The sequence below is a fragment of the Nylanderia fulva genome, unplaced genomic scaffold, assembly GCF_048542155.1.
Source record: "Nylanderia fulva isolate GAGA-0341 unplaced genomic scaffold, ASM4854215v1 Scaffold10, whole genome shotgun sequence".
Lineage (NCBI taxonomy): Eukaryota > Metazoa > Arthropoda > Insecta > Hymenoptera > Formicidae > Nylanderia > Nylanderia fulva.
The window spans coordinates 1,409,514-1,437,177 of NW_028189193.1; the positions used below are offsets into that span (position 1 = coordinate 1,409,514).

A 27,664-nucleotide genomic window follows, 5' to 3' on the forward strand; every position below is an offset into this window, starting at 1 on the left:
TTAGTAAATGGCTCTGTGGAAATGTTTCCTTAAAGGTGTTCTTACCAGTCGTGCAAAAAGTCTTTCTCAGCACTAGTGATATTCGCATCGTATCACCAAGTAGAGTGCTTCTCTGCAGCTCCTCAATTAACCCAAATACTCTCGCGAGTAAACGGATGATCCATGATTTTTTTTCTGTCACGAGTAACGTCACGGCATGAATTAACGGAATGAAAAAGGTTTACTGTACTGTGGGTTCAAAGAAAGAAATGAATTTTACCTTTTTCTGCGTGCGTCTTTTTCGTGAAATATTTCTCTCTATTTAAGAAAATATTTTTTAAGAATGTAGAAATTCTCTTGAAAATTCGTATTTTTTAAATATTTATTTTATTCCAAAAATGACCTATATAAATTATAAAGACGGTTTATTCGGGTATTTACAACGAGTTTTAGTATTTATATAATACTTGCTCTGTTTCTTCCAAATTCAATTTCTTTGCACAGAGACGGAGAACGAAGTTCCGGGAGTAAATACATTAGAGACTTGTAAGGAAACTGTCGCACAACAAGACAATTTCTATTAACTTAAACTTTATTTTAATTTTAATGAAATACAAGTATCTTTTATATCGAATAATTCGTCTTGGGATTGTTAAAATCTGAGAAAAGTTATTCTTAGAAAAGTTATTCTTCGAAATATAGATAATGATGTGGTAGGAAGGTAAAGAAGGGACGCTTTATACATATAATTAACGCGTTTAATTATACTCGCTGAACGGCGCCCAACAACGCGATTTTTTGCACGAGATAAACTTATGCAAATTTTCTGGAAAATAAAAATGAAGATTGCACGCCCGCGGCGATGCAAAATCCGGAAAAATCAGAATTAGATTAGATCGCGAGCGCGCGAACGCATGTGGCCTTTATTAGATCGTCCGTGGATCCAATTAAACTTGTAGAAAAACCGGCCAGATGCCTGTGATTTGCCGCATATCACCTTTCTAACCGCGGAAATTAACCGTCAGATCGAATCTTACGTGAGTTATGACTCGATCTGGAAAATATGCCGTACATAAAGTGCCGCTTTGCAGTTAAACGCTCAATTAATTCCGCTCGTTTCGAGCGCAGAGAGAATAGAATTCATGCTTTCTTTTTTCTTTGATTATTATTATGAATAGGTTTATTATTTATTACAATATTTGAAAATAATTATTTTATATATTTTATATTATAATAAAGCAATTTTTTAATAACGGCGTATCACAATATTGAAATTATGAAAATATAGATTAGCATAGATACGCACAGATATTTCAATTTTGATGCTATTATTTATACACGTATAGTATGCGTTCTATTTACAGCATATTTTTTTATTTAATCATTAATAATCATTTTTATATAAAAATCTAGATTGATTTTTCATAAATAAATATTTTATGTGAGGATACTCTGATAATTTTTCGATATATTTAAATTAAATACAATGATAGAATTATAAATCATAATTTTTGTTATACAACTTTGTCACATTTATCCTCGTATAAATACTCCTCGGGAGCTTAATTAGCGAAATAATGAATATTTAATAATGTTCAATTGAAATTTAAATGAATATTCAAATGATGAATACGTTTAATATTTAACTTTTAATATTGAACATCTTTATAATTAAATTATCCTGGAAATTAGCATTAAAGCAAAAATCTCGTAGCTATGAAGATTATTTTGCAACAAACATGAATGGCAACATGGTCACTTAGTTTTATTAATGAAATTTATTCTTTCCTTGCCCTAGCATTCTGTCACGTTTTTACAGTCATGGACAAAAATCTCAATTTGCGTTTCTGTCGACGTTAACAAAGCGGATTACCGGCCTAGTCGAGTACAATAAAAGAAATCTTTGAACGACGTGAGAGAAATGTCAGAATTTTTCTCTTTACAGTTATTTCGTTATCATTGAGATTTGCCTGATCATGTGAGAATTCCGATTGTCTGTGCTTCGACACAAGACACAAATCTATCTAATTGACCGAAAAATTCTCGAGAATGGAAATTGCCACATCGCAATTTATCTATTCTTATTTTATACTAAATTCAAGAATTTTAGCTAAAATATAAATATACAATAAAAAGAATTTTAAAAAGGACTGACATTTCACGAGTATACTTTTTTATTTAAATAACTATTCAGTTGAGAAAGCAGCTTTCGATGCACTATTTTAAGAAGGTTTTTTTATTTCTTCGAAATTTAGCGCAGTTGTGTTTAATGCATATTTTCTATCTATATGTATAAAATAACTTACGGAACATGTGTGCTATTAAATAATGCGTTTCAATATCTCGAGAACTTCCATTTCCGGAAGACAAAGTACATATGAGATCAATATTTCCACGAATTTATCGGAAACGCGTTATAATATATATAGTATATAAATTCCCTAAGAAAAGTGTTCTTTACATTTACTACGTATTTAATGGTTTGAAAGTTGTCTTGACGAGCTCTCGATGCGTTACTCGTCATGTGTTGTCGCACTTTCAGGGCTTCAAATAGCCATGGAAAAGACAAGAGGATTTCCATTCTCCAAATGGAAAGCTCTACAGCGTCTCTTCGAATTTCCAGCATAAGCAACTCGAATTTCCTCTCAACTTTGAATCTTCCGAAGTACGATGGTCTGTTACAAACACGCGAGATTTAACTTTCTGAGACTTGTATAACGAGAGGTTGATCTCTCGCAAAGTAACTTGCATTATCATTTCATATCGGTATATCTATACCTGACTCCAAAGAGAATATATTCGAAATAAATTAATCGCGAGAAAAGAACACAAATCGCTAAATTTATTATTAAATAGATTTCATTTTAAAAAGTATATAAAGAAATTTCGCATGCATATAATTTTTAAGAACTAATTAACAGACTAATAGAGATTGTTTGAAAAGATGCTTTTCTTTGTGTGTCTGATTTATATTATAATAAAATCTCATTTTCAGATATTTTTCCGCTAGTTCGATTTTAATTGATAAAGATTTTTGCATTACTTCTACGTCAAATTGAAATTTATTAATCTACTCTGTATCTCTCGTATGAATATCCTTTTGTAATAAACAGAACATGTGATGTGAATAGCTCAGTACTCATTTCAATGAATCGATATGCTATAATAACGACAGCTGCATAACCTGTGAAAAAATTTTACGTCAGCAATTCTTGACATCCTTCAGCTAATAAAAATCAGATATTTCATAGATAAAATATGTAGCGAACGCAGAGCGCTTTTTTCAACTCGTCCTGTTAAATCAATATATCTCGCAATATTTATTTTTCCTTTGCGGCTACATGTGCTTTCGATATTTTTTCGATGAACGTCAAACGCAGATCACTTCCGAATGATAAAATTAGAGGGAAAAAAACCACCTACCGAGATAATATCGATCGAGGACTTAAAGAAAAATCTGTGGAAACTTACGAAAGGAGAATAATTTTTCGTTGACACGATTATGTAAAAAGTGTGATGGAAAATCATCTCGATGGAAAGAAATGAGAATAAAATAAAACACTTGGTTTCTCCGCGCGCGGAAAACTACGGCTAAAATATTTTTTCAATAATCTCAGAGATATTTATTCTCGTCGATTACATGTTTCGCGATGTCGAGTGCACAAAGTTGCTCTATTCGATTACGATATATTGTATTGCATTACACTGCATTTAGCGTTTACGTTTAAAACATCTGCGATAAAGTTCATCGAGGCTTTTGACATACGAAAAAGAATTGTATTTCTCCATTAATGCAAATCCATCCAATTTCGCGCGCTCGTACGAACAGCAATATGTTTAGGCGCAGAAGGGAAGGAATATTCTCTTTTCATATTAATTCCAATTTCCCGCTCGGATCTACTATTCGAATCTATCTCGATTATCGACGAATGTTTTTAACATTATTTTTGAACGGCAATGCAGCTTCAACGATATCGCGCGGATGTTATATGCTAAAAAATATAGCGAGAGGCGCGCAAATATTTGTTCGGCGCACAGCAGCGAATGATTTCCGTGAGTTTTCATCATTTCGCTAATAAGCCGCGCGCGCGTAATTGGATACGCGACATATTTTCGGTATATCGTCATCGGCAGTTGCAGAAAAGAGCCGGTCGATATATCGTCGATTGACATTGCGCCCAATTCGGTGCACGATAAACGGACACGTAATTAAAGCCTGCGATCACTGATGTAACACTTCCGCAATATTAGAGATAACAACGTCGATGACCTATTTATATCGTTTATGTAATTCAGTGCAATTAATATTAATACCGTAAATGTAGTAATTATTTAGTGCGCATTGTTGCAAAATTATCCGAAAATCTGAATCTGTTGCTGGAATATTTAAAGCGCGTGTAGATACATATAATTCCCTCGCGCACAAGTAAAACGTTATATAATCGCCAGAAGTTTCATATTTTTCAGAAAACCTTGTTTTTTATTTTATTTTATTTTATTTTATTTTTTGCACAACTATGACAAGCGACATAGAAAATAGAAATATTGAGCAATAGTCAGTAAATTCTCAATATTTTGCCACGAGTTTCTCTTCAATATTCAATCGATGTTATTCATAAACTAACACTTCGAATCCGCATATTTGCTCTCCAATCTTTATTTTATCAAGAGAACAAGAATGTGTGCGCGACAAAAATTTATTTACACACGGTGCAGAGAATTTGCATATCGAAACAGTATTGATGTTAAATATTAAATATTATAATGAGCGATGTATTACATAAGGTTTGATTTCAATCTCTCTCTCTCTCTCTCTCTCTCTCTTGTTGCATTATCAGTTATTGATAATTCCTAACTAATGAATTGCGACGTCATAGTCAAGATTAAATCGATTTTCAATTTCTCGTACAAATGACGCGCATTTTTCTAAGCAAATGATCGCATTTGCGAGTGCATTGTCAAGTAGCTTACAACTGACACGTGCAATTGCATTGCTGCTTAAACTAGTGAAGAGAAATTATCAAATCGTAATGGGGCATGTTACTGCCCGACGGCGGCGCGCTATTAGTAGGTCTATTGCTGGTAATTGATCTCCAGATACAATCACATTGTTAATCATCGCTGTAATTAATGGAGTAGCGGGTTGGCAGCGAATTGGCCGCTTGAATGGAATACCGTGGAATTAGTAGTCACGGAATGTATCTTGATGTGATTGACACGCACATGTATAGAGAAATTTTCACGATAAATTTTCATGATCATTCGCGTATTCCAATCTGCGAAATATTTATTCTTACGTGAATATTCGCGTCATAATTCAGGCGGATATCTGGAATGTCGATAGCTATATGAATATAAATGCTGCGGATTTTATTAATAATTGAACGTGACATATAACTCAACATCTTATTTCCAGTATAAAGAAGATTGATGAATAATTTTACCACGCGTAACATTATCGAAAATCATATTTTTAATATTGATTTTTCTGTGACAAATAGTTTCGATTATATTGAACTCGGAGGTAGTAATTTTAAAAATGCAGGGTGTCCCAAAATTAATAGTAAACCTATTAATGGCAGATTCCTGGGATCATTTGGAGACGATTTTTCCTCAGCGAAAATGTCGAGGGAGATCATCATTTTTTACATGTTCCCAATTTTTGCTATCATGTACCTTCATAATTAAGCTTTAAATTAAAATTCTATTAAAATAAACTCTACATAAAATTAATAAAAGAATGTGATTTTGTTAATATTTTATTTCCACAAGGCTTACTTGCGAAAGATCTTTTATTTTCAATCGCTGAGAGTTATTGATGCCTCGACATTTTCGTTGAGGAAAAATTGTCTCCAAAATCTGCCATTAACAGGTTTAGTAGTTCTGGAACATTCTGTAGAGACACAATCAAAGCTACGAAAAAAAAAAACATAATTTTGTTATAAATAATTTATATTATACAATGTTACTATGTCGAAATTAGATTCCGCGAAATAGAGGATAATGATGCAAATGATTTGAAAGCCATAAAGTATCATCGATAAACAAATGCGAGAGCGGAGATTGGAGTATTCGTGCATTGCCGATGAATTAAATCGTAATGACGCCAGCTTGAACGTTAAAGGTCGCCCATTCAAGAGTCCCTTTCCTCGTCGTGTCTTTCAAACGCGTGAACAAAAGGCCTACTACATTTTCGTCGGATATGCGAATAATGCGAAATCCGACTTTCAATAGAGAGGATCGGAGATTCCACTCATGCCTTTCCGTTCTTACCTTTTTCGGCTCCACAATGTTGTCTTTGCCAATCTCAAATTTCTCTTTTCGTTTGTTTCCAGTCTTTTCTCCTCTTTTGTGTTTATTCAAAATCGAATTTTTCTGCCGGATACGCCGGAAATATATAAAGAATGAATAGAAATAAATTAATCAAGGTGCGAGATTAATAATAGCAATAAAATATATATTTTTTGTTTCCACTTTTTTTTAATATAACAAATTTTACGATAGAGGAAAATGTTTCAGTTAACATTATCTCTCTTCTACTATATAATTTAAGAGGAAAATATAAAGCATATATATATATATATATATATATATGGCAAAGCAGCTAAAATTAAAAATCATGGAATTGGATCTCTCTAGTGTTCTCAATTACGTTCATCGCGAAGGTGATGTTCCATATTTTATGACTGAATTATTTCGGAACGACCCCGAGGACAAGGATTATTAGCTCTGCTTTCCCGTTTCATCACAAATGGCAAACACGTGTAAAATTTTTTACGGAATCTTTGAAAAAGTGGCTTTGCCGAGAGAAATAGAAAGCAGATCTTCGAAGATTGTAATCTATATAATTGAGGGGCAATGAAAAAAAGTGAACTAAAGGAAATGGGCGTGGGCGAAGGAAAGATGGATGAGTGCAGAAGCAGAATAAAAATCGATGGCGGAAATCGAGGCTGGATTTGAATTTTATGTGTAGCGAATGCGTATAAACACCTCGCGATCTTCCCTAAAACCAGAGGCAAACTAGACTTTACGACGTTTTGACTCTATCAACCCCTCGAAAGTTGATTTGAGTTGCTAAATCAGTGCCGACTCTCGACGAAGAGGCTTCAGGCGGAGCATCCTTAGTAGGAAGCTGCAAAGTCGGAGATCCGCAGAAACTACCCTTAACTGGCCGATAAACACGAGTTAGCTGCGAGGCAACTCACACGATGACGGTGGTTTGTCGACCTACTTAAGCTCTAACTTCATAGTAAAACTTTACTGTGTCTTAATTAGCGAGAAAAGTCAAGATGATTTCTATTGCCCATTATTACAATGTTCAAATTTTAATACAAGTAAATAACATATATATATATATATATATATATATATATATATATATAATTAAAATATAAATCTGCAGTATCAAAAATGTAATCTATAAAAAAAGAGTAATATATATAAAGAGATATTGAAACTATATAAATATATTATTATTATAGTATTGCATATAATATTATATATAGAGAAATATATAGAAAGAGGAATACATATAGAAAGAAAGACAGTGAATGTATTATTATATTTCAAATTTTGTTTGAATGAGAATATTTATTTTTTAATCATCATTTGTACATTCACTTCTATTGTCAGCATTTTTAATCTAAAATTTTCCATTTTTCCATTATTGCCTGTTGTTTCTTTATCAATGCGCAAAATTAATTTTCCACGGGTTTATATTTTCTGTTCTGTCCATCGTAACACGATTGAATTCTCTCTGGTATACTCGAGAGACTTTGGCCGAAACGATATTTTGACCGATCATGAATCAAGAAAATTGCGAGTATAGATAACCCAGCTTCGTAATCTCTCGATAGCAGGGTTGGGTAATAACTAGTTAATTACTTAAAAATTTTTAAATAGTTAAAAGGTTAATAACTTTTAACTTAGCTTAGTTACGTATTATTTTTAAATTAAAGTACATATTAATTTTTATGTTCACTTGTCATCAATTATAATTACCAAAAAATATATTTCTATATAAAAATCAAAATTTCCTTGTCATTTATTATTATATATTTTAAAAGAATTGACAAACAAAATTCTAATTTAATATAAATAATATATTTTTACAAATAAACTTTTGATTTAACTTTAATTAATTTAATCTTAACTTTAACTGTGAGTTAATTTTTTGTTCACAAAACTTTTACCTCAACTAAATTAATTTTATAAGCAACTAACTTTAACTTACCTTAGTTTCAAAAAATCATTAACTTACCCAATCCTGCCCAATAGTATCAAAATTTCAAATTAATAGAGATTGATTTATATCAATATATTGATTTATATCAATATATTGTAATTGCCAAAAAATATATTTTTATATAAAAATCAAAATTTCCTTATCATTTATTATTACATATTTTAAAAGAATTGACAAACAAAATTCTAATTTAATATAAATAATATTTTTTAAAATAAACTTTTGATTTAACTTCAGTTAATAATTTTTTGTGCACAAAACTTTTACCCTAACTAAATTAATTTTATAAGCAGCTATCTCTAACTTAACTCAGTTTCAAAAAATTATCAACTTACCCAACCCTGTCCAATAGTATCAAAATCCCAAATTGATAGAAAATCGGGGGAATAGAGAGAGAGCACGTGCATCGTTGATGGGCTCGCGGGAATTGCGAACGTCAGATCGCGCGAAGCGCTCGAGAAAGCGTCCTGCTCCAAGTGTAAATAACAATTACGAATCCATGACGTTTCTCTCTCGACGACGTCCGCGCATTCCCTCCCGTGTCATTTTGTATCTCTGTATTCTAGCCTCCCGTAACGTAAGCTCGCATTTTTCACTCAATTCTCGATCTCGCCAAGTTTCCCGCATCGTCGATCTTTCCATTTTCCTTCTCTCCTCTCTTCAAGATTTTTCGATCTCGTCCGTGCCTTGTCATTTATTTCGGCTTTACGAGACTCCACCGTTTTCAGTCTCTCTCTCCCATCGTCGTTGTTCGACTACTCTCGTGCGACTAGCTCAAATTTCTAGCGAGGGAGCAAAATGAAAAGGGATGTTGTCAGCGGCCATTCTTTAGGAACGCAACCCTTCTCCCGATAATGCTCCTAATTTCGCAGTATTTCGAAAGCCCTACATTCTTTTCCCGCTTATCTCTTGAAATTGCGAGTAGTTTATTTTTATTTCCTAAATTAACATTTTATAAATATTTGTTAATATCTATTAATTTGTATTGATATAAAAATATTTATTGATATCATCTCGTCTTATTTTTACGATTTAAAATTATTATTTTGTTGATTGAGCGCTATTAATAATTCAAACCATATCCGCTAAAATAATTAGGATGTTTTACAGAAAGTTTTATCAGTAACTCATCCGTTTTTCTTCCGAAGGACTGCACATCGGAAGGCTTCATTAACGATAAGTATAGTGAGATCTGTAAAAAGTTCTGGGCAAAATTCCTAAACTCTAAAGATGCGAATCATCGTCAATAAAAGAGACGGAATGGAGGGAAAAGATAGAATGGATTAATTAGAACTGCCCATTTTGTTGAGAAGGAAAACGACATTAATTCGCTTCCCTTTATCTCTTCCCTATCGTTGTTATTAAAGGCTTAAACATCGTTAGCTAACGATCGCGTGAACAAAACATTATTAAGCCTGAAGAAGATTAGGTCTGAGATCGATCTTCGCAAAGCCGGCCTTGTCAAAAGACTTGACGCAATCCTCTTCTCACAGTTTGACATGTCTTATTCAGAAATCATATTTTTTTTCGGAATAAAAATTTAATGTGCCACATACTGGACTTTTTTAAATTAAATTTAATTCGTGATTTAAATTGTTTGTCGACATAGAATAATTTGTAATTTTTTATTTAATATACATTTTTATTTTCAATTATTCCAATAATGTTTTAAGACAATTTTAAGACTGCCGCTAATATTTTTTATACGGATGCAATAAACAATTTTAGTTCTTCCAATTATATATTAATATTAAATCGCTACAATATATCGTGTAAAAAATAATCACGAAGCATTTCTTGTTTAAGGATAAATGAGTTTGTAATACGTTTTTATGCGGCATTATGTCGTTAAACAGACTATTTGAGACGCGAGATTAAATAAAAAAAGGAAAAACTTGTGGTGCGATTCACATCACGAAACGAGAAAAGAATAAGCCTTTCGAGGAAGAGGAGAAACTTCTTTCGCAGCTTAACGAATCTCTGTAATTTAAATCCCGCCTTGCATCTCGCCGAGGTTAACTCGCCTAGCGAGTATTTTTATCACGCTTTTTCTCCGCTCTTCCTTCGTTATTAGAGTTTTTTTTCGGATCGAAGTAAAATAAGCTTTCGATGTATATCGCGGCGAGATTTTTTTTCTTTCGCATTTTCCGGCCACGTCTCATTCCCTGGAGAGAGAGAGAGAGAGAGAGAGAAAAAGATCCTCCATTCTACCTTTTTCTTTCTCTTTATCTCGATTAGTGGATTTCCGCGAGTATCGTTTCTTTCTTCTCCAGAATCCAACGAAGAGATAAACTTTGCTTGCGCACCGTGCTTCCGTAAATTATGCTCTCGGATCTCTTTATTTCCCTCTCGTAAATGCCACGAAATCCATAAAATCGAGCTTTAAATTTGTAACATAAAAATCAGTTTCGAGATTAACTTTCGTCGTCGATCAATGATGAATCGCTCAATCATCGGAATCTTCTCCGAGCGAGTGTCAAATCGGCTATGAATGATCCATCGGTGTGTATTTTGGGTACATTCTCGTGAACCTTTCCGAGGGTAACCTTTAAACTTTGTGAAAAACGCGGTTGTGTAAATTGAGATCTTCTGGATATGCGAGATAGAATTCCGCGGATCTCTTTCCCATCGACGCGAAACGTGTAATGTATAAAAGAAAAAGATGCAAATTTAATTCGTATCTTCGCTTTTAACGGAGTAAAGTGTATTAAAGTTCCGTGCAAGCACGAGACTATTAATTACGTTTGTTTATAGCGAATAAATGGTGCAAGAATGGAAAACGCGATCGCTAAAATATTGTTACGCCCGCGTATTTAAAAAGTCATCAATTCGTGGAGCGGAATAATTTTCATTCGATAGGAAGTCTATTCACGAAGCCTGGCAACAAAAGCTTTAGATAAATCGACATATTTAACAATGCCGAACCCTGATAAATTGCAGTACGACGTTTCTTCAACTTGCGCGACAGCACATAAATCAAAATCGAATCGAATCGAATCGAGATAACAGCTGACTGTAAGCGGGGTCGCAGGTGCACTGAGATTATTATTGCAACTGCGATCCCAATTAGCCTTTCATTAAATGGACGAGAGATTTCCTCTTACGACACTCTTCCTTATATTCTCCATCCATTTTTTTTTCTACAATAGATGATTTTAAATATCATTTTAAAGAAACTTACGTGTCCGATACTCAATCGAGATTCGTCGAAATAACTTTTCTGCCGTTTGAGCTTTTGCGCAGGTGCATCGAGATTATTATTGCAACTGTAAATGCACGCGAGATTTCCTCTTACGATATTCTTCCTATTACTAGGTCGCCACTGCTTCTACTCAATATATTGTTAATTTAATTAAAACAAGGGAGTTTAATAATTTTTAATTTAAAAAATGTGTTAAATTTTTAGACTAAAATTTAGTTTATTATTTATCAGGTGTATAAGTTAATGTAACCCTTTGACTTAATAAAAAGTGTTTTTAACTATATATATTTTCTGTTAAAATAATAAATTTGATACATATGGTAGGTAAACAAATTTAACTCAAGAAATTGGTTTAAATTTAATTCTTTCATATTTAACAGTGGCATTGCTGCATTTTCGTCATGCATCTCTCTGCATTTCTCCGGCGCTTTCGCGTCGTTTTCATATCGCGATATAATACGCTTCCTTATTGGCAAAATTAGGAAATATGGGAAATGTAGCGAACGACAAAGAGGCGCTATGGAATCGTCTCTTGAATCTCGAAATCTGAGAAATTAGCGCAAAGTAACACCGTGAATATACAGGGTGTCTAGTGGTCAGCGAAATCTGGAAAACTGGGCATTGTCAGGGAATTTTATAAATCTGGAATTGTCAGGGAAAAGTCGGGTAATTTTACTATTTATCTGGATTTTTTCACATTATTCTACATTTGTCTTAATAATTGAAAATTTTTATTAAATAAATATAAACTTTTCCTTGACTCCCAATTTTCTGTGTTGTTAACAATCGATTCATCTACAGCTGTTTGTTAATTTATATTTTCATCGTCGTGTTATTTTACTTCAATGTGTTTAATAGAGATAAAACTGAAAAATTTGATATAATTTAAATAAAATCGTACATAATGCAGATTGTATGATCGATTAAAATTTTTTTTAACTTCCGAACATTTTCATTGTTGACAAAAATATCTCAAGAATTTCATGATTTAACATTTAATTGATTTATCGTAGATAGAGAGAGAGAGAGAGAGAGATATATGCAAATTATATATTTGGAAAAAATAATATTAAAAAGTCAGGGAAAAAAATGAATTTCCGGTCTTGGAAAATCTGAAAAAATCAGGGAATTTTTTTCATCGAGTCAGCTGGACACCCTGATTAGATAATTTTCAGAATAAATTTGAAAGGAACCTACGTCTCCGAACGCTACTCAATCGAGATTTGTCGAAATAACTCATCTGCCATTTGAGGTTTTGCGAACCTTCATTAAGAGAGAAGCCATGCATCCAGGGATTAATATTTCTCGCGGCTGCCGAGTACAAGGCTTTTCATCGCGCTTCGTGTAAAATGAGAGGAAAAGGAAAGCGCGGCGCGCTCGATGAAAAGCGCGGAAACGCTTTTGCTCGACTATATCCTCGACTCTCATTGGTCTCTTCTATCTATACTTGTCTCCCAGCACGGTGTCCCGCTGTATAATTGGACAAACATGACTGTGATATTTATGTAAGAGTTACTCGGCACACACTGTTTGCACATTACGCACGGTTGCACGCGAACGTAGAAATGCACGCAAAAAAATGAGTATAAATTCGACTCATGGCTCAGATCGTCGTAAAATGGAGGATGCGCTCGCAAATGAAATACATGGTACGAAAGTGGCTGTATTTTGCAGTCAGGTCAGGTACCAGAGCGAGGAAACTGCACGAACGAATTCAAGTTGACGTCACGTGACGTCAATGTGACGACAAACGAAATTATCGTGAGAATATGATGGAGAGGATTGTATAATTCTTCTATTTATATACGAGACTGTCGGAGACTCGTTTTACGAGTGCAGCGGAAATAACTTGGTCGTTAATTGGAATATATTTCAGAGAAATTATTTATTCTTTTGAAAGTTTAAATATTTTCAAGAGAGTTGACGGAGAGAGTTTATCTTTCAAAAATAATATTTCGAATAAGATTTTAATACTCGTCTTTTAATATGGAAAAAGTTAATTTCCTACGTATGATTAAATATTTATTTATATAAATATGTTTCGTATAATATTTCTGATTTTGTTATAATAATCGTGCGCAATTTAATGGAAAATATCAAGGTAAATAAAAAGGAGACTCACCGTTTCCAGTCGCCATGATGTTTCCTAGCAATCTGCTCAAGGTTTTTCCACTCTCTTCCGGCGTAGCCGACTCCGACGCACCGGCTTCCGGTTGCGTCATCACATTCATCTGCGAGATAAATAATATTTTGTTACTTTACTTGAAAATCATCTTAATTGCGCGATCAAATTAACATAAATTCTCACAATTATCATAAATTAGCAATCGTAAATGTATGAACTAACGTCGCTCTTAAACATAACATTTAAATATTTATGTTTACAAGAGTTTTGCGTATATAAAAATCCCTCAATACAAATCGACGACCCAGATTATTGATCTATCTAATAAATTATTTCGTAAAAATTGATATAGAATTAATTCGTAAAGAGAATTCGTGAAACGCGAGAGTAAATTTACAGAACTATATATGTAACTGATGTAAATCACGATTATAATGTAAACTTATGAAGCGATGCCCGCTGGAAAGCGCTAACAGAGTGCGCGGCCCAATAATACAAAACGGTATTTAAACATGAAACGCCCCAATTCACGTTTACTTGCACCATCCTTGACCCGGCGCATGTAGATATTAATTTAATATCTGACCCGCAGATCTCTCTCCCGCAGGCTCGTTTAAACACAGTGACATCGTGAAACTCTGTCAACGTGACTACACAAAGGGAAATCGTCTGGGAGCAACTCCGAAAAGGGAGTTGGGGGTTAAATACTTTTTGCCGTGAGCGAAAATTCTTGCCGAATTACTAAAATGGTGGCTTAAATATGCGACTCTTTGGTTTACGTTTCATTACAGCGCTATATTACGCTACTTGGCAAGAATTATTTGCCGTGGGGCTAAACTTGCGAACCTCGGAGATTTTAATCAAGAGCCATCGTAGGTCTCTTCTCCCTCTCTACGGAATGGCAAGAACTCTTGCGAGCTTACGTACGCGTTATTTTATGCAAAACGCGCGAATGGAGACAGAATTTTTTTCTGTTTTATCTATTTTATCGCATCTCGATCGATTTAACAGTCGACGATACGGATCTCTCTTTTTCTCGCATTTGCGATGAAATTTAAGAAGATGCTTGAAAAGCTGTTCACAGAAATTATAGCATCGCAATGATGTCACGATTATTAAATTAGTAATTATTTAATTGCTAAAAATATTTGTTTAATAATTACCGAAGTTATGAAAATAATATTGAATTATTGGAAAATTTCTTACTCTATATATTTTCTGAATTTTATTATCCAATAGATTTTATACTATATTTACAAAATTTTAACAATTCAACAATTTTTTATCAACGTAATATTTTATCGAGGTAAAGCAAATTTAATAAATTGTAGAATATCAAATATAATATCAAACAATTTTGTATTTGTATATACGTTTCAATTTTAGATTACACATGATCGATTATATTTCACTCTCCTTGCTTTCTTTTCTCTCTAAACAAGACTAGAGAAAACTACTTCCGTTTCGTGTTTCTCGCTACTCGTGGAACAAATCTAAAGACACCGCATGAAGCGGCCAAATCCAATTTTCTTCCCTTCTTTTTCTCGAAAAAGAAACTCGAGTACTTATTTTCTGGAAAATTTCCAGTCTGCCGGCATTACATACTTTTTTTTTTTTTTTTCCCGGAGAGCTTCGATCTGGCCACGATGACCTTTGACGAGATAAATATAGAACGATATAAATATCTTTGCAGAAACACACAAGAGCGAGTCCCATGCGAAAGCCAATCTCGTAATCGAGATGTAAATTGCATCGCATCTAGCCGATTGCCAATTCTCTCTCTCTCTCTCTCTTTCTAACTTCATTTTCTATGAAACTCCGCTTTCTGTTTGTGATACGCTTTCGGCACTTCTCTTGTCCCAGGTATCCTCTCTAGTCGTCTCTATTCTGCATCTGTGCACATACTTCCCTTTATACTAGCCGTGTTATTTGGCACGTTGAGTGCGGGCATAATGCGAGGCCTCTGTTCCTGAAACGATTACAGCGGTCGGGAACAGCCGGCGGGACGTTTCCGTGATTCGGTCCCGGGTTGATGAAATGCGCAGCAATGCGAATATACATATACATATATATGCACACCTACATATATGGCAGATCGGAAATATTAAACGCGCGCGCGCGCGGTTCCGTCCATCCTTCTCTCGTTTTCCTGCCTGCGCGCGTCATTTTGCAGATCAGCGCAATCATCGAGTTCGACGTGCATTTGATTACATCGTGTATAATTTGCGACAGGCAAATCGTTGATTTTACGATAACCAGATCATACCGAATATCATGAATCGCTATTATGAACGAATATCTTGTTTCGAACACGCAGTTGAAAAATTTCTCTCCAATTTGACAGATATCACGTGTCCCACAGAAATGTTCGTGCTTATTTAACGTAATATTCAATGATTCGTATTGTTAACGCAAAATAAATGCAAAACTTTAATATTAAAGTGATTTTAAATTAATTTTGTGTAACATTAACATAGTTTCAATGTAAAAATTAACTAAAAATATGTTAATAAAAAAATCAACATTTTTCTGTAAATTTTAACAGACAAATCTTGTCACTAATAAAACAGAACGTACACTGAAAAAAATTGTTAACTTAACTAAATCTTTCAACCAAATTACTATTTCGTTAATTGAAGATATATTAGTATTTAAATCAAATATACGTTTTGATAGATTTATTATGTTACATTTAATTTAATAAATTTTTTCAGTGTATTTATTGTGTGTAAAATTAAAAATAGATGCATATTATGTTATTTTTACACTTTTTTCAGTTGTTTTAATAATTTAATATTTGAATACAGTGAACACAATAGCAACATGTTAAATTAACGTATGAATGTGTTAAATATTTAACAGAAAAATTTTAACGGGGACCATTTTTAACAAAGAAAACACAAATTTTCGAAATGTGAACGAACTACGGATTAGAGTATCTGAAAATGAAGATGTATGCCGAATGTGACACGTATAATTTATTCGACGTACTGCATATATATTAATTAATCACGCTGCGCGATTGCCAATAAATTCGTTCTTGAAATATTGGATATTCACTTGCATATCGGCCAGATGCATCGCGCATTACGTATATGAATCATAAATCATTATGCGCGTATGAAACTGTTACACGATCGTTGAAACTGCTATTTTGCGACTGTCGTTTCGCATATACACAAAGTTTCTTTCTTGTCTTCTACTTGAAACGTCCCGTTAAAATTAACGCAGAATCATATATCAAAAGCGCGCGAGTAAATTGCAAAGAGATTGATGTGTATTTGATTTTATGACGCTTAGCTTTGCCAATTAGTTTATAATTACACGCACGAATGATATATACTCGCGCTGGAATACTCGACACATTTGCATTTCCCATGAGTTGTCGAACCGTATATTACCTATAACACGTGTTGCAATTTTGCAAGTGTTATGACACGTGTAACTCAAGTTCCGAATTTGTGTAATCGTCATCATTTGTAAATGTAATCGCCGATATTCTCGATAATATTATTTTATGGTATTTGAAAATAGGAAATGGGATATATATATATATTGCGAAAATATAGACTTTTAATTATAATTATCTTTCCGTCAATATTATCGCCAATTTTCGAATCATTGTTCTTAATATGATTTTGATTTTTTAATATTTGTATATAGTTCTTTAAACGCCTAACTGCAATTGAACTAACTCGACATAGAATGCAACTAACGGTCCATGACCTACATTTGCACGTATGACGTGTAATTTACGACACCGGAAGAAGTATAATCGCATGATAGATGAAAATGGCGGTGCACCCATGTTTGCATAGATACTCGCGGAAACTGTCGCGCTCATCCGTTTTCCGACTTATCGGTCATCGTGGCCATGATAAATAATCATATCAAGTCGAAAGCGTGTGAAAGGGAAATCCGCAATGGGAAAAAGAGAGATGGAAAAAAAAACGATGTGTGCATCCAGTACCGGGGAATTAAATTTTGTCGTCGCTAGCTCACTTAAATTGAAATAAATTCATTAAACGTGTATTTACACGTATTGACACCGATGTTTATTAAAAATAAATATAGACGTGCTCTAGAAAGGAATAGAAATCTCTCTCTGTTGAAAACATTTTTTATTTTGTTACGAATTAATATAATTTAATCAGAAAATTATTAATAGGTAATATAATTTTTTAATTTATTTCATTTCTCACGATTTTAAAACATATCTCGAATCATTTAGAACGTCAAAGTTTTTGTATTTATAACAAATCTAATGTAATGAACATAACTAAAAATATTTTCTATTATGTACGGTGCTTACCAAGTTTTATGGTACGTATTAAAATTAGATATATAATTTTTCATTAAAACGACACGTTCATATTTTCAATTTTTTCGATGAAAATTTCTAGATGATAATGTGTTATAGATATACCATGATATTTTACATTATATACGCGAAATTTTTTGACGTAAAAAGCGCCTGAATAAAATATGACGTGTGAAAGCAGCTTTTTTTCACGATTTTGTCGATAAAATATATATTGATGAGTATAAAAGCCATAATCAAGGAAAAAGCAACCGGGATAAATAAAAAAGAGCGATATAAATGCTCTTTCCGTAAAATGCGATAGTTTCTATGCTGGAATAGCACGATCCTTCAGATGACGAATGATGTGTGTGTGTGTGTGTGTGTGTGTGTGATAGGTTTCTTGAAAAATGATTTTTGACAAGGTACGAATATACGACATATCCTATAACGTGTGTTTACTTTGATTTATCAGAAATCTTATGCCTTTACAAAGCATGAGTAAATATAAAATGACTCCGGCTCTAAATGATATTTGATGATTAAACGACGTCGATAAGCAAAAAGCTTATCGAATGCGAGACTTTTCGACTGCTATATATTTCACGAATGCACTAGGAAAAGTGATCTCTAATCTCGGGCTCTTTCGCTCACGACATAATTTATCTGGTTATTAAATCCGCGACGACGAATTTTCGAGACCAAACCTGAATTAATTGTGATATTTTTTTTAAGTATACATCGTAAAAAAATATCTAAAATTACATCAAAATATGTAATTTTACATAATTTTATGTAATATGTTATATTAAAAATATGTATAATTACATAAAAATATGTAATTTTACACTTATTATTTATGTAATTTTACATAGTTTTATGTAATATGTTACATATTTTTTTACAGTGTAATCACAAGTTTGAAAAGAGGGGGGGGGGAGAGAGAAATATTACCTTAATTGTTGAGGTACGTTGTTTGGCACTAACGGGCAAAGTTCTTAAGACTGTAATAGCGAAAGTTGGTGCTCTTTTATTGGCACTAGGTTTTTATCGCTATTTTTACGCGAATGCAACCATTAAATGCTTTAGCTAGTATAATAGTGCAATGTTTCTTAACTTAAAGTTTCTTAAACGGGCTATTTTCTTGAAAATACGACTTTTTTATGGGCGAGTTGAGTAAGTAATCATGTAGAGCAAGCTAAAATGTCGATTTTTAACAGGACAATGGTAATAATAGTACTGTATGAAATAAAAAATTTTTGTCAATCCGCAATGACATCATCGTGATAAGAATTCGAGGCTTATAATAAGAGTAAAGATTAAAATTAAATTCACTTAATTCTGCTGCGTCTTTCGTTTCTTTCGTACTACTAATGACTTAGAAAAAACATGAGGAAAATGTAAAACGCAATTTGCAAAAGCTATCTTATTTGGACAAATTATTTACAAAGAAATGCATAAATTTGCATCGTGAATTTTTCGTGTCGCGTTTCTATCTTTATTAATCCCATATATTTATTCCACATAAAACAACATAATGTGAAAGTGTATAATATAAATATAACTCGCGCAAAAGGAATGCATTTTAATTAATTAATAGTATAAATAGCAATAGAATATAAAAATAAAGAATAATGTGAAGACTTACGGATTCTGCGAAATTAATTTGTATTCTCAAAGAATATGTGCAATATGCATATCACAGTTTACGTCAGAAAGCACGCGAAGCTATATTAATAAGCAAATAATTTTGCATTCGGACAGAGGACTAATTCACTCAATAGCTAATGATCAAAGGATAAATTAATTAATTATTGAACGAATTACAAGAGCAAAGGTAGTGTGACGGCAGGTAAACCTGTTCGTGACACGAGCAGTTGCACGTTACCATCGTGCTTTTAAGCTGGTTTTGACACCTGTCGACTTCCTGGCGGCAACTAGAGGTCTCGCAAAGAGCTGCAACAGAGTCGTTATCACGTTGCACTTTCGAGCTCGCTCGAGAAGCGAAATAACTCCCTCTCACGATCTTTCAATTTAGCTTGCGAAACATAATTTGAGTCTCTAAATGTCAGAGCGTCTTTGTTGAACATCAAATTTTGACGAGATAAGATACGTTTGTGCGGCACGTGTCAAAGCAGAGCTGTCCACTTTTGAATAAATTCCTAAAAAAATTAATAGGTATAAAGAGAGATAAGTGTATATATACAAAGAGTATATTAACAATTTTTTTTATTTTATTTTTTATTTTAACGATTTTTGAATTTTATTTTTTATTTTAATTTTTTTATTTTTTATTTCAAGATTTTTTTATTTTATTTTTTATTTTAACCAGAGACGAAGTACTTGCTTCTTTGAGACGTTTTTCAAGATGAAGTTAATTCCTCTTTCCTTTCGTGAAATTATTAATATCGTATAATTCATAATTTCGACACACGAAAGTGTAAATATATATAACGCATCTTTCAAGTTAATCCCATATCGAAACCGTTATCGCGCTCCCTCACGCTTTAATTTATTCATTGGAATGCGATACAACAACGCGGTTTAATAAAATTGTGTGCATTCTTAATGGATATACATATCTTGACGATAGATAAATTGCACGTTGAAACGCAACGACGCACTTCATCGTCGTCTTTCTCACATGACATGCTAACATCAGTTCATTCCGACGTTTCACGTCGAGAAATACGAATAATCTCATCTCATGAATTAGAGAATAGGTCAGTCCCATCGATGCTCCATCCTCGCTCGAATGTAATATGGAAGATGATCGTTAATGAAATTGCTCGTCAAACTCGAGCGGCCGCACAGTGGTAGCAGAAAAAAATTGTTTCAGAATTCGTGCAATAACGATATATCGACGTGTATCCCCGGACAGGTTCGACCGACGCGGTTGCCTCTATATACTTAACGTTGTAAATGGCGTGTAAAAAAAACTTCTGCGCGGATCTACGTTCAGGAAAATGTACTGTTTTAATGAGAGCAGAGTTTTCCCAGAATACGACTCTCGCGGTAAAACAATCTCTTAAATTAGAAACAGCGTTGAAAGTCAAGTAACAATATTGACCTAATTTGATTAATGAATAAACTTGAACTCTAGCTTTGGCGTAAATAAAAGCGTCATCGTGTGCATTAAACGCTTTAAAACGTCCCCGATTCTACAAATTATTCATTAACGTAAATGATGTAATATGTAAATAGTAAAATAATAAATGGCAAGATGGAATTTGCAGCAGATACACTGTAAAAAATATGGAAAAATGCATAAGTAAATAATAAGTGTAAAATTGCACGATAAATAACGAAAATATATACATAATTTTACACTCATTATTATATTTATGTAATTTTACATATTTTTATGCGATATATTACTACATATTTTTTAACAGTGTAAAATGAACTGGTATAAGTGAGAGCCGTAGGGAAGTAAAACAAAATTGAATTAAAAAAGCTAGCAACAAATATTTCTACAGCAATTGTAGTAAAAAACGCAACCCAATACGCTTCTCTCCGAAAATGCTATATTAAGCATGATCACATAATCGAGAAAATGTCCGTGCGTGGGTAGAGCGTAGAATTTCTGCGACGTCAGAAGATGGGAAACTTTCCGCCTTCCGCAAGATCCCGACCTTTTCGTATTCGTTCCCGAGTTGCTCGAGTTTCTTGCCTGCATTGCAAGGAAATGCGCGTCGGAAAATTTCGTCGAGATCACAAAGATCAGCTCGACTTTCGTTTTTTTTTTTTCTTTTTTTTAGATTCGACGAGCTTTCGTACATATACGTATATACACAGACACGCATCGGGATGATATGCTGGAATTGACAGCATGTGACTCGGTCGTTATCACTGATACAGCTTTATCGCAAAAGTTTGTTAATAAAAGTTCTACAAGATCGAGCGGGATCGATGAGGAACAGGAGAGAAGGAGAACTTGAAGAATTTAATGGTACGGCAAGCGGATTTCACACTCTTGCTAAAGAGAAGAGAGACACCAGGGAGAAGTTGAAGATTCTGATTCCACAAGAGAACGGGAATATGCATATATATATATATATATATATAAAGATGACTACGAGAAGTATGCCTTTAACAAGATTACTTGCTCCTTGGTGCCTCTTGATGTACGTTTGACATTTTGAAGAAATTTAAAATGAGGCCGCGAAATATATTACGAGCAAAATTGAAAATGATGCGATATAATAAATCGAAATGTTCTAAATGTTCTAAAGAAAGTGCATCAAAGTTTGGATAAATATAATAATGGAAATTTCACGTACATAATCATTTCACAATCCCGTCTGATGAAAATTGATACGTTTTGCTTGATGCACAAAGAGAATTTTTCTCTTAGATATTTGAAGAATTTTATAAGAGTTTCTCTGATTAAATATTTACTACATTAGAATATATTAATGATTAAAAATATATTTTCTCTATGCAATGTTAATATAAGTTTCTAGAATACAACCGATATTTTCTTTCATTATTTAAAACAGTTTTTTATAGATTATTTTATACCTTACTTTTTCAGATTATTCTGATTTTTCAAAATATAATTATCTTTCTCTTAATAAAATGAATCTATATAGGAAAGTTATTTTAAGTCGTACGTGTTCGGCGCATGATAAGTCATATCCTTTTCTTTTGATATTTTTACAATAAATCACAGTATAAATATGTAAAATTACACTTATTATTTACGTAATTTTACATATTTTTACTACAGTGTAGCGCCGTGAAAAGCAGTTGTCACGAAATTAGAAAATCTGAATTTGAGTTGCCAGGACAGCTGATCAGCTGTTCTCGTCTGACATTTGCCACCCTTATAGCTCTGCATTATAATTTATGTTTATCTTCACTTAATTGGTGGGGAGTTGCCTCCCCACACTACCAAAAATTAAATGTCTAACCTCTTGGTTACAGGCCTGGGGGAATCGCCTTGTTGATCACAGTTCTCCGACACGAGATACAAGCTAACTAAAAGTACCTACATATATTCTTGAAATAATTTTTTATATACATTGCTGCTACATTTTCGTCCTCGGAAAGTCACTTATCTCCATCTATCGAGCAAAAATATAATCAAAGGCACACATACACGAACGCACACAAACATAAATACACACACACAGATATACAAATAAATAACTATGGCTCTTTGGATTATATCTACTTTTCCACAACAGATGGCACAAGCATGAAGTGATTTCCGTGAGCAAAAATCAGTCAGTGTGCTATATAAGATCAAGAACGCTATTTCAAAAATTATAATAACCGTGTGGGTGAACAGTGATCAACGCAAGCCTGTTCTCCCAGGCAACACCTGTAACCAGGAGGTTAGACACATAATTTTTGGTAGTGTGGGGAGACAACTCCCCATCCATTAATGTATAGACAAACACAAATTTTAATGTAGAACTCTATTTAAGCGTGACAAACGTCAGACGAAGACGCTGACTCGAACTCAGGATCAGGTTGAAGATTCTGATTCCACAAGACAGCGGGAATATGCATATATATATATATATATATATATATATATGTATAAAGGTCACTACGAGAAGTATGTCTTTAACAAGATTACTTGCTCCTTGGTGCCTCTTGATGTACGTTTGACATTTTGAAAAAATTTAAAATGAGGCCGCGAAATATATTGCGAGCAAAATTGAAAATGATGCGATATAATAAATCGAAATGTTCTACTGAAAAAAATTGGTTACCTTCACTAAACCTTTCTACTAAATATTACTTTGTTAATTGAACATATAAAAATATTTATAATGTTTAATGTTCAATTGACAATAGTAATTTAGTTGAAAGGTTTAGTCAAGTGAAATTTTCCCCCTGTGTAAGTAAAAGCATCGGACACATTTCAAGACAAGTCAATTCAATATATATATATTTTTTAATATTTTTAATCATGATTTTCTTATTCTCGCAATGACCGGAAAAAATCTTACGGATAGAAAATACCCAAAATATGTAAAATTTTTATATCTAGTCGCAGTATTTGTGTTATGCGCAGCATTAAAAATATATACGAAGTAATATTTTCGTTATCCGAAAATGGAAGGAATATCGAATCGTGCACTTTTTTTGTATTTTATTCATCGCATATTATGAACTATTATGGATCTCTTCGCAAGGTCGTACATACATATACATATACATGCATATATTTCTGTACGCGTGTTATACAATATTAAAGCATAGTCAGTGAGATATATTAAAACTGTCTGATCTCCGACGTAATCTTGACGGTGCCCTAATCCCTCACCAGCGATGAAAGTAACGACGATGTTCGAGAAGAATCGCTAAGAGAAGGTCTCTCGACGTAGTCGCAGTCATAAAAAGCGAGCCTCTCGACCGTATCTCTATCGGCCTTAAAGGCCATCGCCGAATATTGAGGCCATATAGGGGAGCAAATAAATAATCTCGCGCTATGGGCTCGATAAATTTTCAAACAATCGATAAAGCCGTATCCTCTTATACATACATAGAGACCTTGGCTGGACCGCGCGAGGTGAGAAAAAATATAACAACCGTAAAAAATGGAGAGAATAGCGCACACATGATGTTCTTTTCAATATCCAAACGGAGCACGAATTTTTTATATTTTTATGAGAATGTTGGAAGGATAATTTAGAAAAAGAATAAATTGAACATATCAAGATAGTTTAGAATGAAAATTCGTAGAAAAAGAAAATTTTATATGTTAAATATATTTTTTACTTACTATATAGATACACATTTTTTTTCTCTTCGATTACAAGTGTGCATTAATTATAAAAGAAAGAAACATTTTGTATCTTTTTGAATATTAATGTTTAGACGAAAAAAGCACTTTGCATCAAATCCTCCTTGAAATACAAAATAATTTAATGATATCACAGGTCGGAATGCGAAAAACATTAAGGGTGGAATGAAGAAGCGTGACGATGTGCCTGTACGACAAAATTTCGCTTTAATATGTAATTCCACAGGGCGTGAAAGGGCAAACGGTGAAAAAAGCGTTCAAATGAAACAAAATCAAGTTTATGTCAAATATTAAAATGAAGATAAAGACAGTATTCAATGCGCGCATTAAAAATCAGCGAACTGTGTGATTAAATAAAATATCCAGTGGAATATTACGGAAAATTACGCCTCTATATGACAATAACTGGATATAATTTTAAATAAAAATATGTAAAAATATCTGCTGCATGCAATGTAAATTATTTGCTACAAAAATTAATACAAGTACATTCTAATTATTTTGTATATTATCATTATTAAAGTAAATAGTGTCAGTTAAATTAAAAATTGCTCAATAATGAATAAAGTGATTTACAAATATTAATATAATATATATCTAAATTAAATCAGCCGAAGAGCCAAAATACGCGCGAAAATTAATTCTTTTCGTGAATTTTTAAACTTGACAGATTGCCAAGATTTAATTAAAAATATTAAAAATATTAGTAATATTTTTTAAATATTTATATCTCTATTTATTGATATAAATAGAAAAGGCAGAAGAAAACAGAGCGAGCCGGAGAGGTGATATAGCGCGAAAATTCCAAAGCTACCGTAAAGTCGAGAATATAGAGAAGACACAGAGAGGACCGACGTACAAACATTTTCAGCGGCATCGGCTGGGAGAAACATAGCGCGCAAAAGCTTTCATCTCATCAAGTTGCCTTTGGAAAAGCGCGGATGTGGCGCAAAGAGATTTCCTACAAAGAAGCGGACACGACACACATGCGCGTGTACGCAAAGAAGCACTATGCACGATTAAGTTTATGCAAGAAGATCAATAAGGACATAATCCTTGTGTCACGAGTACACGTGTCGCGAGCGCGAATTATTTATCCTTTTTATAATAGCGAATTGTTCGCAATTCTTTCTGACACGGGAATTTAATTCATTCGCTTTATAACAAATGTTCGGAGCAAACAAAGTCAATTCGATTATATCGATTTATTAATGATAACATGGAAAAGAAAGATTTTTATGGACAGTTCTTTATCTTTTTTCTTCATTTAATTATTACCAAAAAATACGGAATATATATTAAATGATCGAAAGACATACGATCTCTCATATCGTTATACTTGATATTTGTGATATGGCACAGTAAAACAATATTAATTTCAGTATCACTAAATTTTAATATTCAATTTTAATGATATCTCACGCCATTATATGAAACGATATAGGTATATAATATCCCATCGCGACGTTAAAACGAGAACTTTCGGTATTTAGTTAAGCGAATGGTCAAATTACGTGGCGCTATTAACGCGAAATGGAATGATTTTCGCTGATCAAGAGAATGAAAAGGGGGACATTTACAATTCTAAAGTGACTTTTGCGATCGATCTGCACACAAATAAATGCTTTACACTTTGCCGTTGATCTCCAGGTCCGCCTGTGTGTACCTTAAAGTCGCCTTCGAGAATCTCGAGATCTCCGGGTCTCTCTGGTCCGGACAGATATATTGGGATCGCTCGTTCCGGGCGCTCCGTATTTTCGACGGGATCGATGCCAACTGTTGAATATTCGATGCGCCGCGGATATTCGCGGGGATGAAACCGGTCGTTAAATAACCGGCCGCGTACTCCGGGCACGATCTGTCGATTACCCAGAATTTTCTATCCCGATCCGATTCATGGAGGTCTCCAACCGCACGGTTCGGCCCCGCGTGATGTAATTACGGACGTTTTAGTGTATAATTCACATCTGCATGGCTTTACATTTCATTACGTTCTAAAAATACTCGATTGCAAATCTTGACGTGACGTGACGTGATTTTCATTCGCGTCCAATACCAAACCCATATCACCGGTGTGTGTGTCGAATATGCAATTATATCGCGGAGCCTTTGACAATTACCGCCATGTGTAATTTATGTTTCATTATAGATCTACAGTATCATTTTTTCACCGCTGTACATATTAATGTCGTGTTAAAAAGCTTCTTTTTTAATTCGTTGTTATACTCATCAAATTCGTGTTCAAAGAGAGTGCATCAAAGTTTGGATAAATATAATAATGAAAATTTCACGTACATAATCATTTCACAATCCCGTCTGATGAAAATTGATACGTTTTGCTCGATGCACAAAGAGAATTTTCTCTTAGATATTTGAAGAATTTTATAAGAGTTTCTCTGATTAAATATTTACTACATTAGAATATATTAATGATTAAAAATATATTTTCTCTATGCAATGTTAATATAAGTTTCTAGAATACAATCGATATTTTTTTTCATTATTTAAAACAATTTTTTATAGATTATTTTATACCTTACTTTTTCAGATTATATTCTGATTTTTCAAAATATAATTATCTTTCTCTTAATAAAATGAATCTATATAGGAACGTTATTTTAAGTCGTACGTGTTCGGCGCATGATAAGTCATATCCTTTTCTTTTGATATTTTTACAATAAATCACAGTATAAATATGTAAAATTACACTTATTATTTACGTAATTTTACATATTTTTACTACAGTGTAGCGCCGTGATCAAAAGCAGTTGTCACGAAATTAGAAAATCTGAATTCGAGTCGTCAGGACAGCTGATCAGCTGTTCTCGTCTGACATTTGCCACCCTTACAGCTCTGCATTATAATTTATGTTTGTCTTCAATTAATTGGTGGGGAGTTGCCTCCCCACACTACCAAAAATTAAATGTCTAACCTCTTGGTTACAGGCCTGGGAGAATCGCCTTGTTGATCACAGTTCTCCGACACGAGATACAAGCTAACTAAAAGTACTTACATATATTCTTGAAATAATTTTTTATATACATTGCTGC

At 33.3% G+C, this 27,664-nt stretch overlaps 1 protein-coding gene across 5 annotated transcripts in view; it reads right to left on the reverse strand.

Annotated features, from left to right (window-relative positions):
* Fife (regulating synaptic membrane exocytosis protein fife) overlaps positions 1-27,664 on the reverse strand; it is a 168,799-nt gene that overhangs the window by 98,885 nt on the left and 42,250 nt on the right. For all 5 annotated transcript variants that reach the window (XR_014924574.1, XM_085482080.1, XM_029319530.2 and 2 more), the window contains exon 3: positions 13,549-13,657. Coding sequence is in view for 4 of the 5 variants with exons in the window: in XM_085482080.1 (XP_085338206.1) it covers positions 13,549-13,657 (109 nt within the window). In the remaining variant the exon portion in view is untranslated. The remainder of the gene's footprint in view (positions 1-13,548; positions 13,658-27,664) is intronic.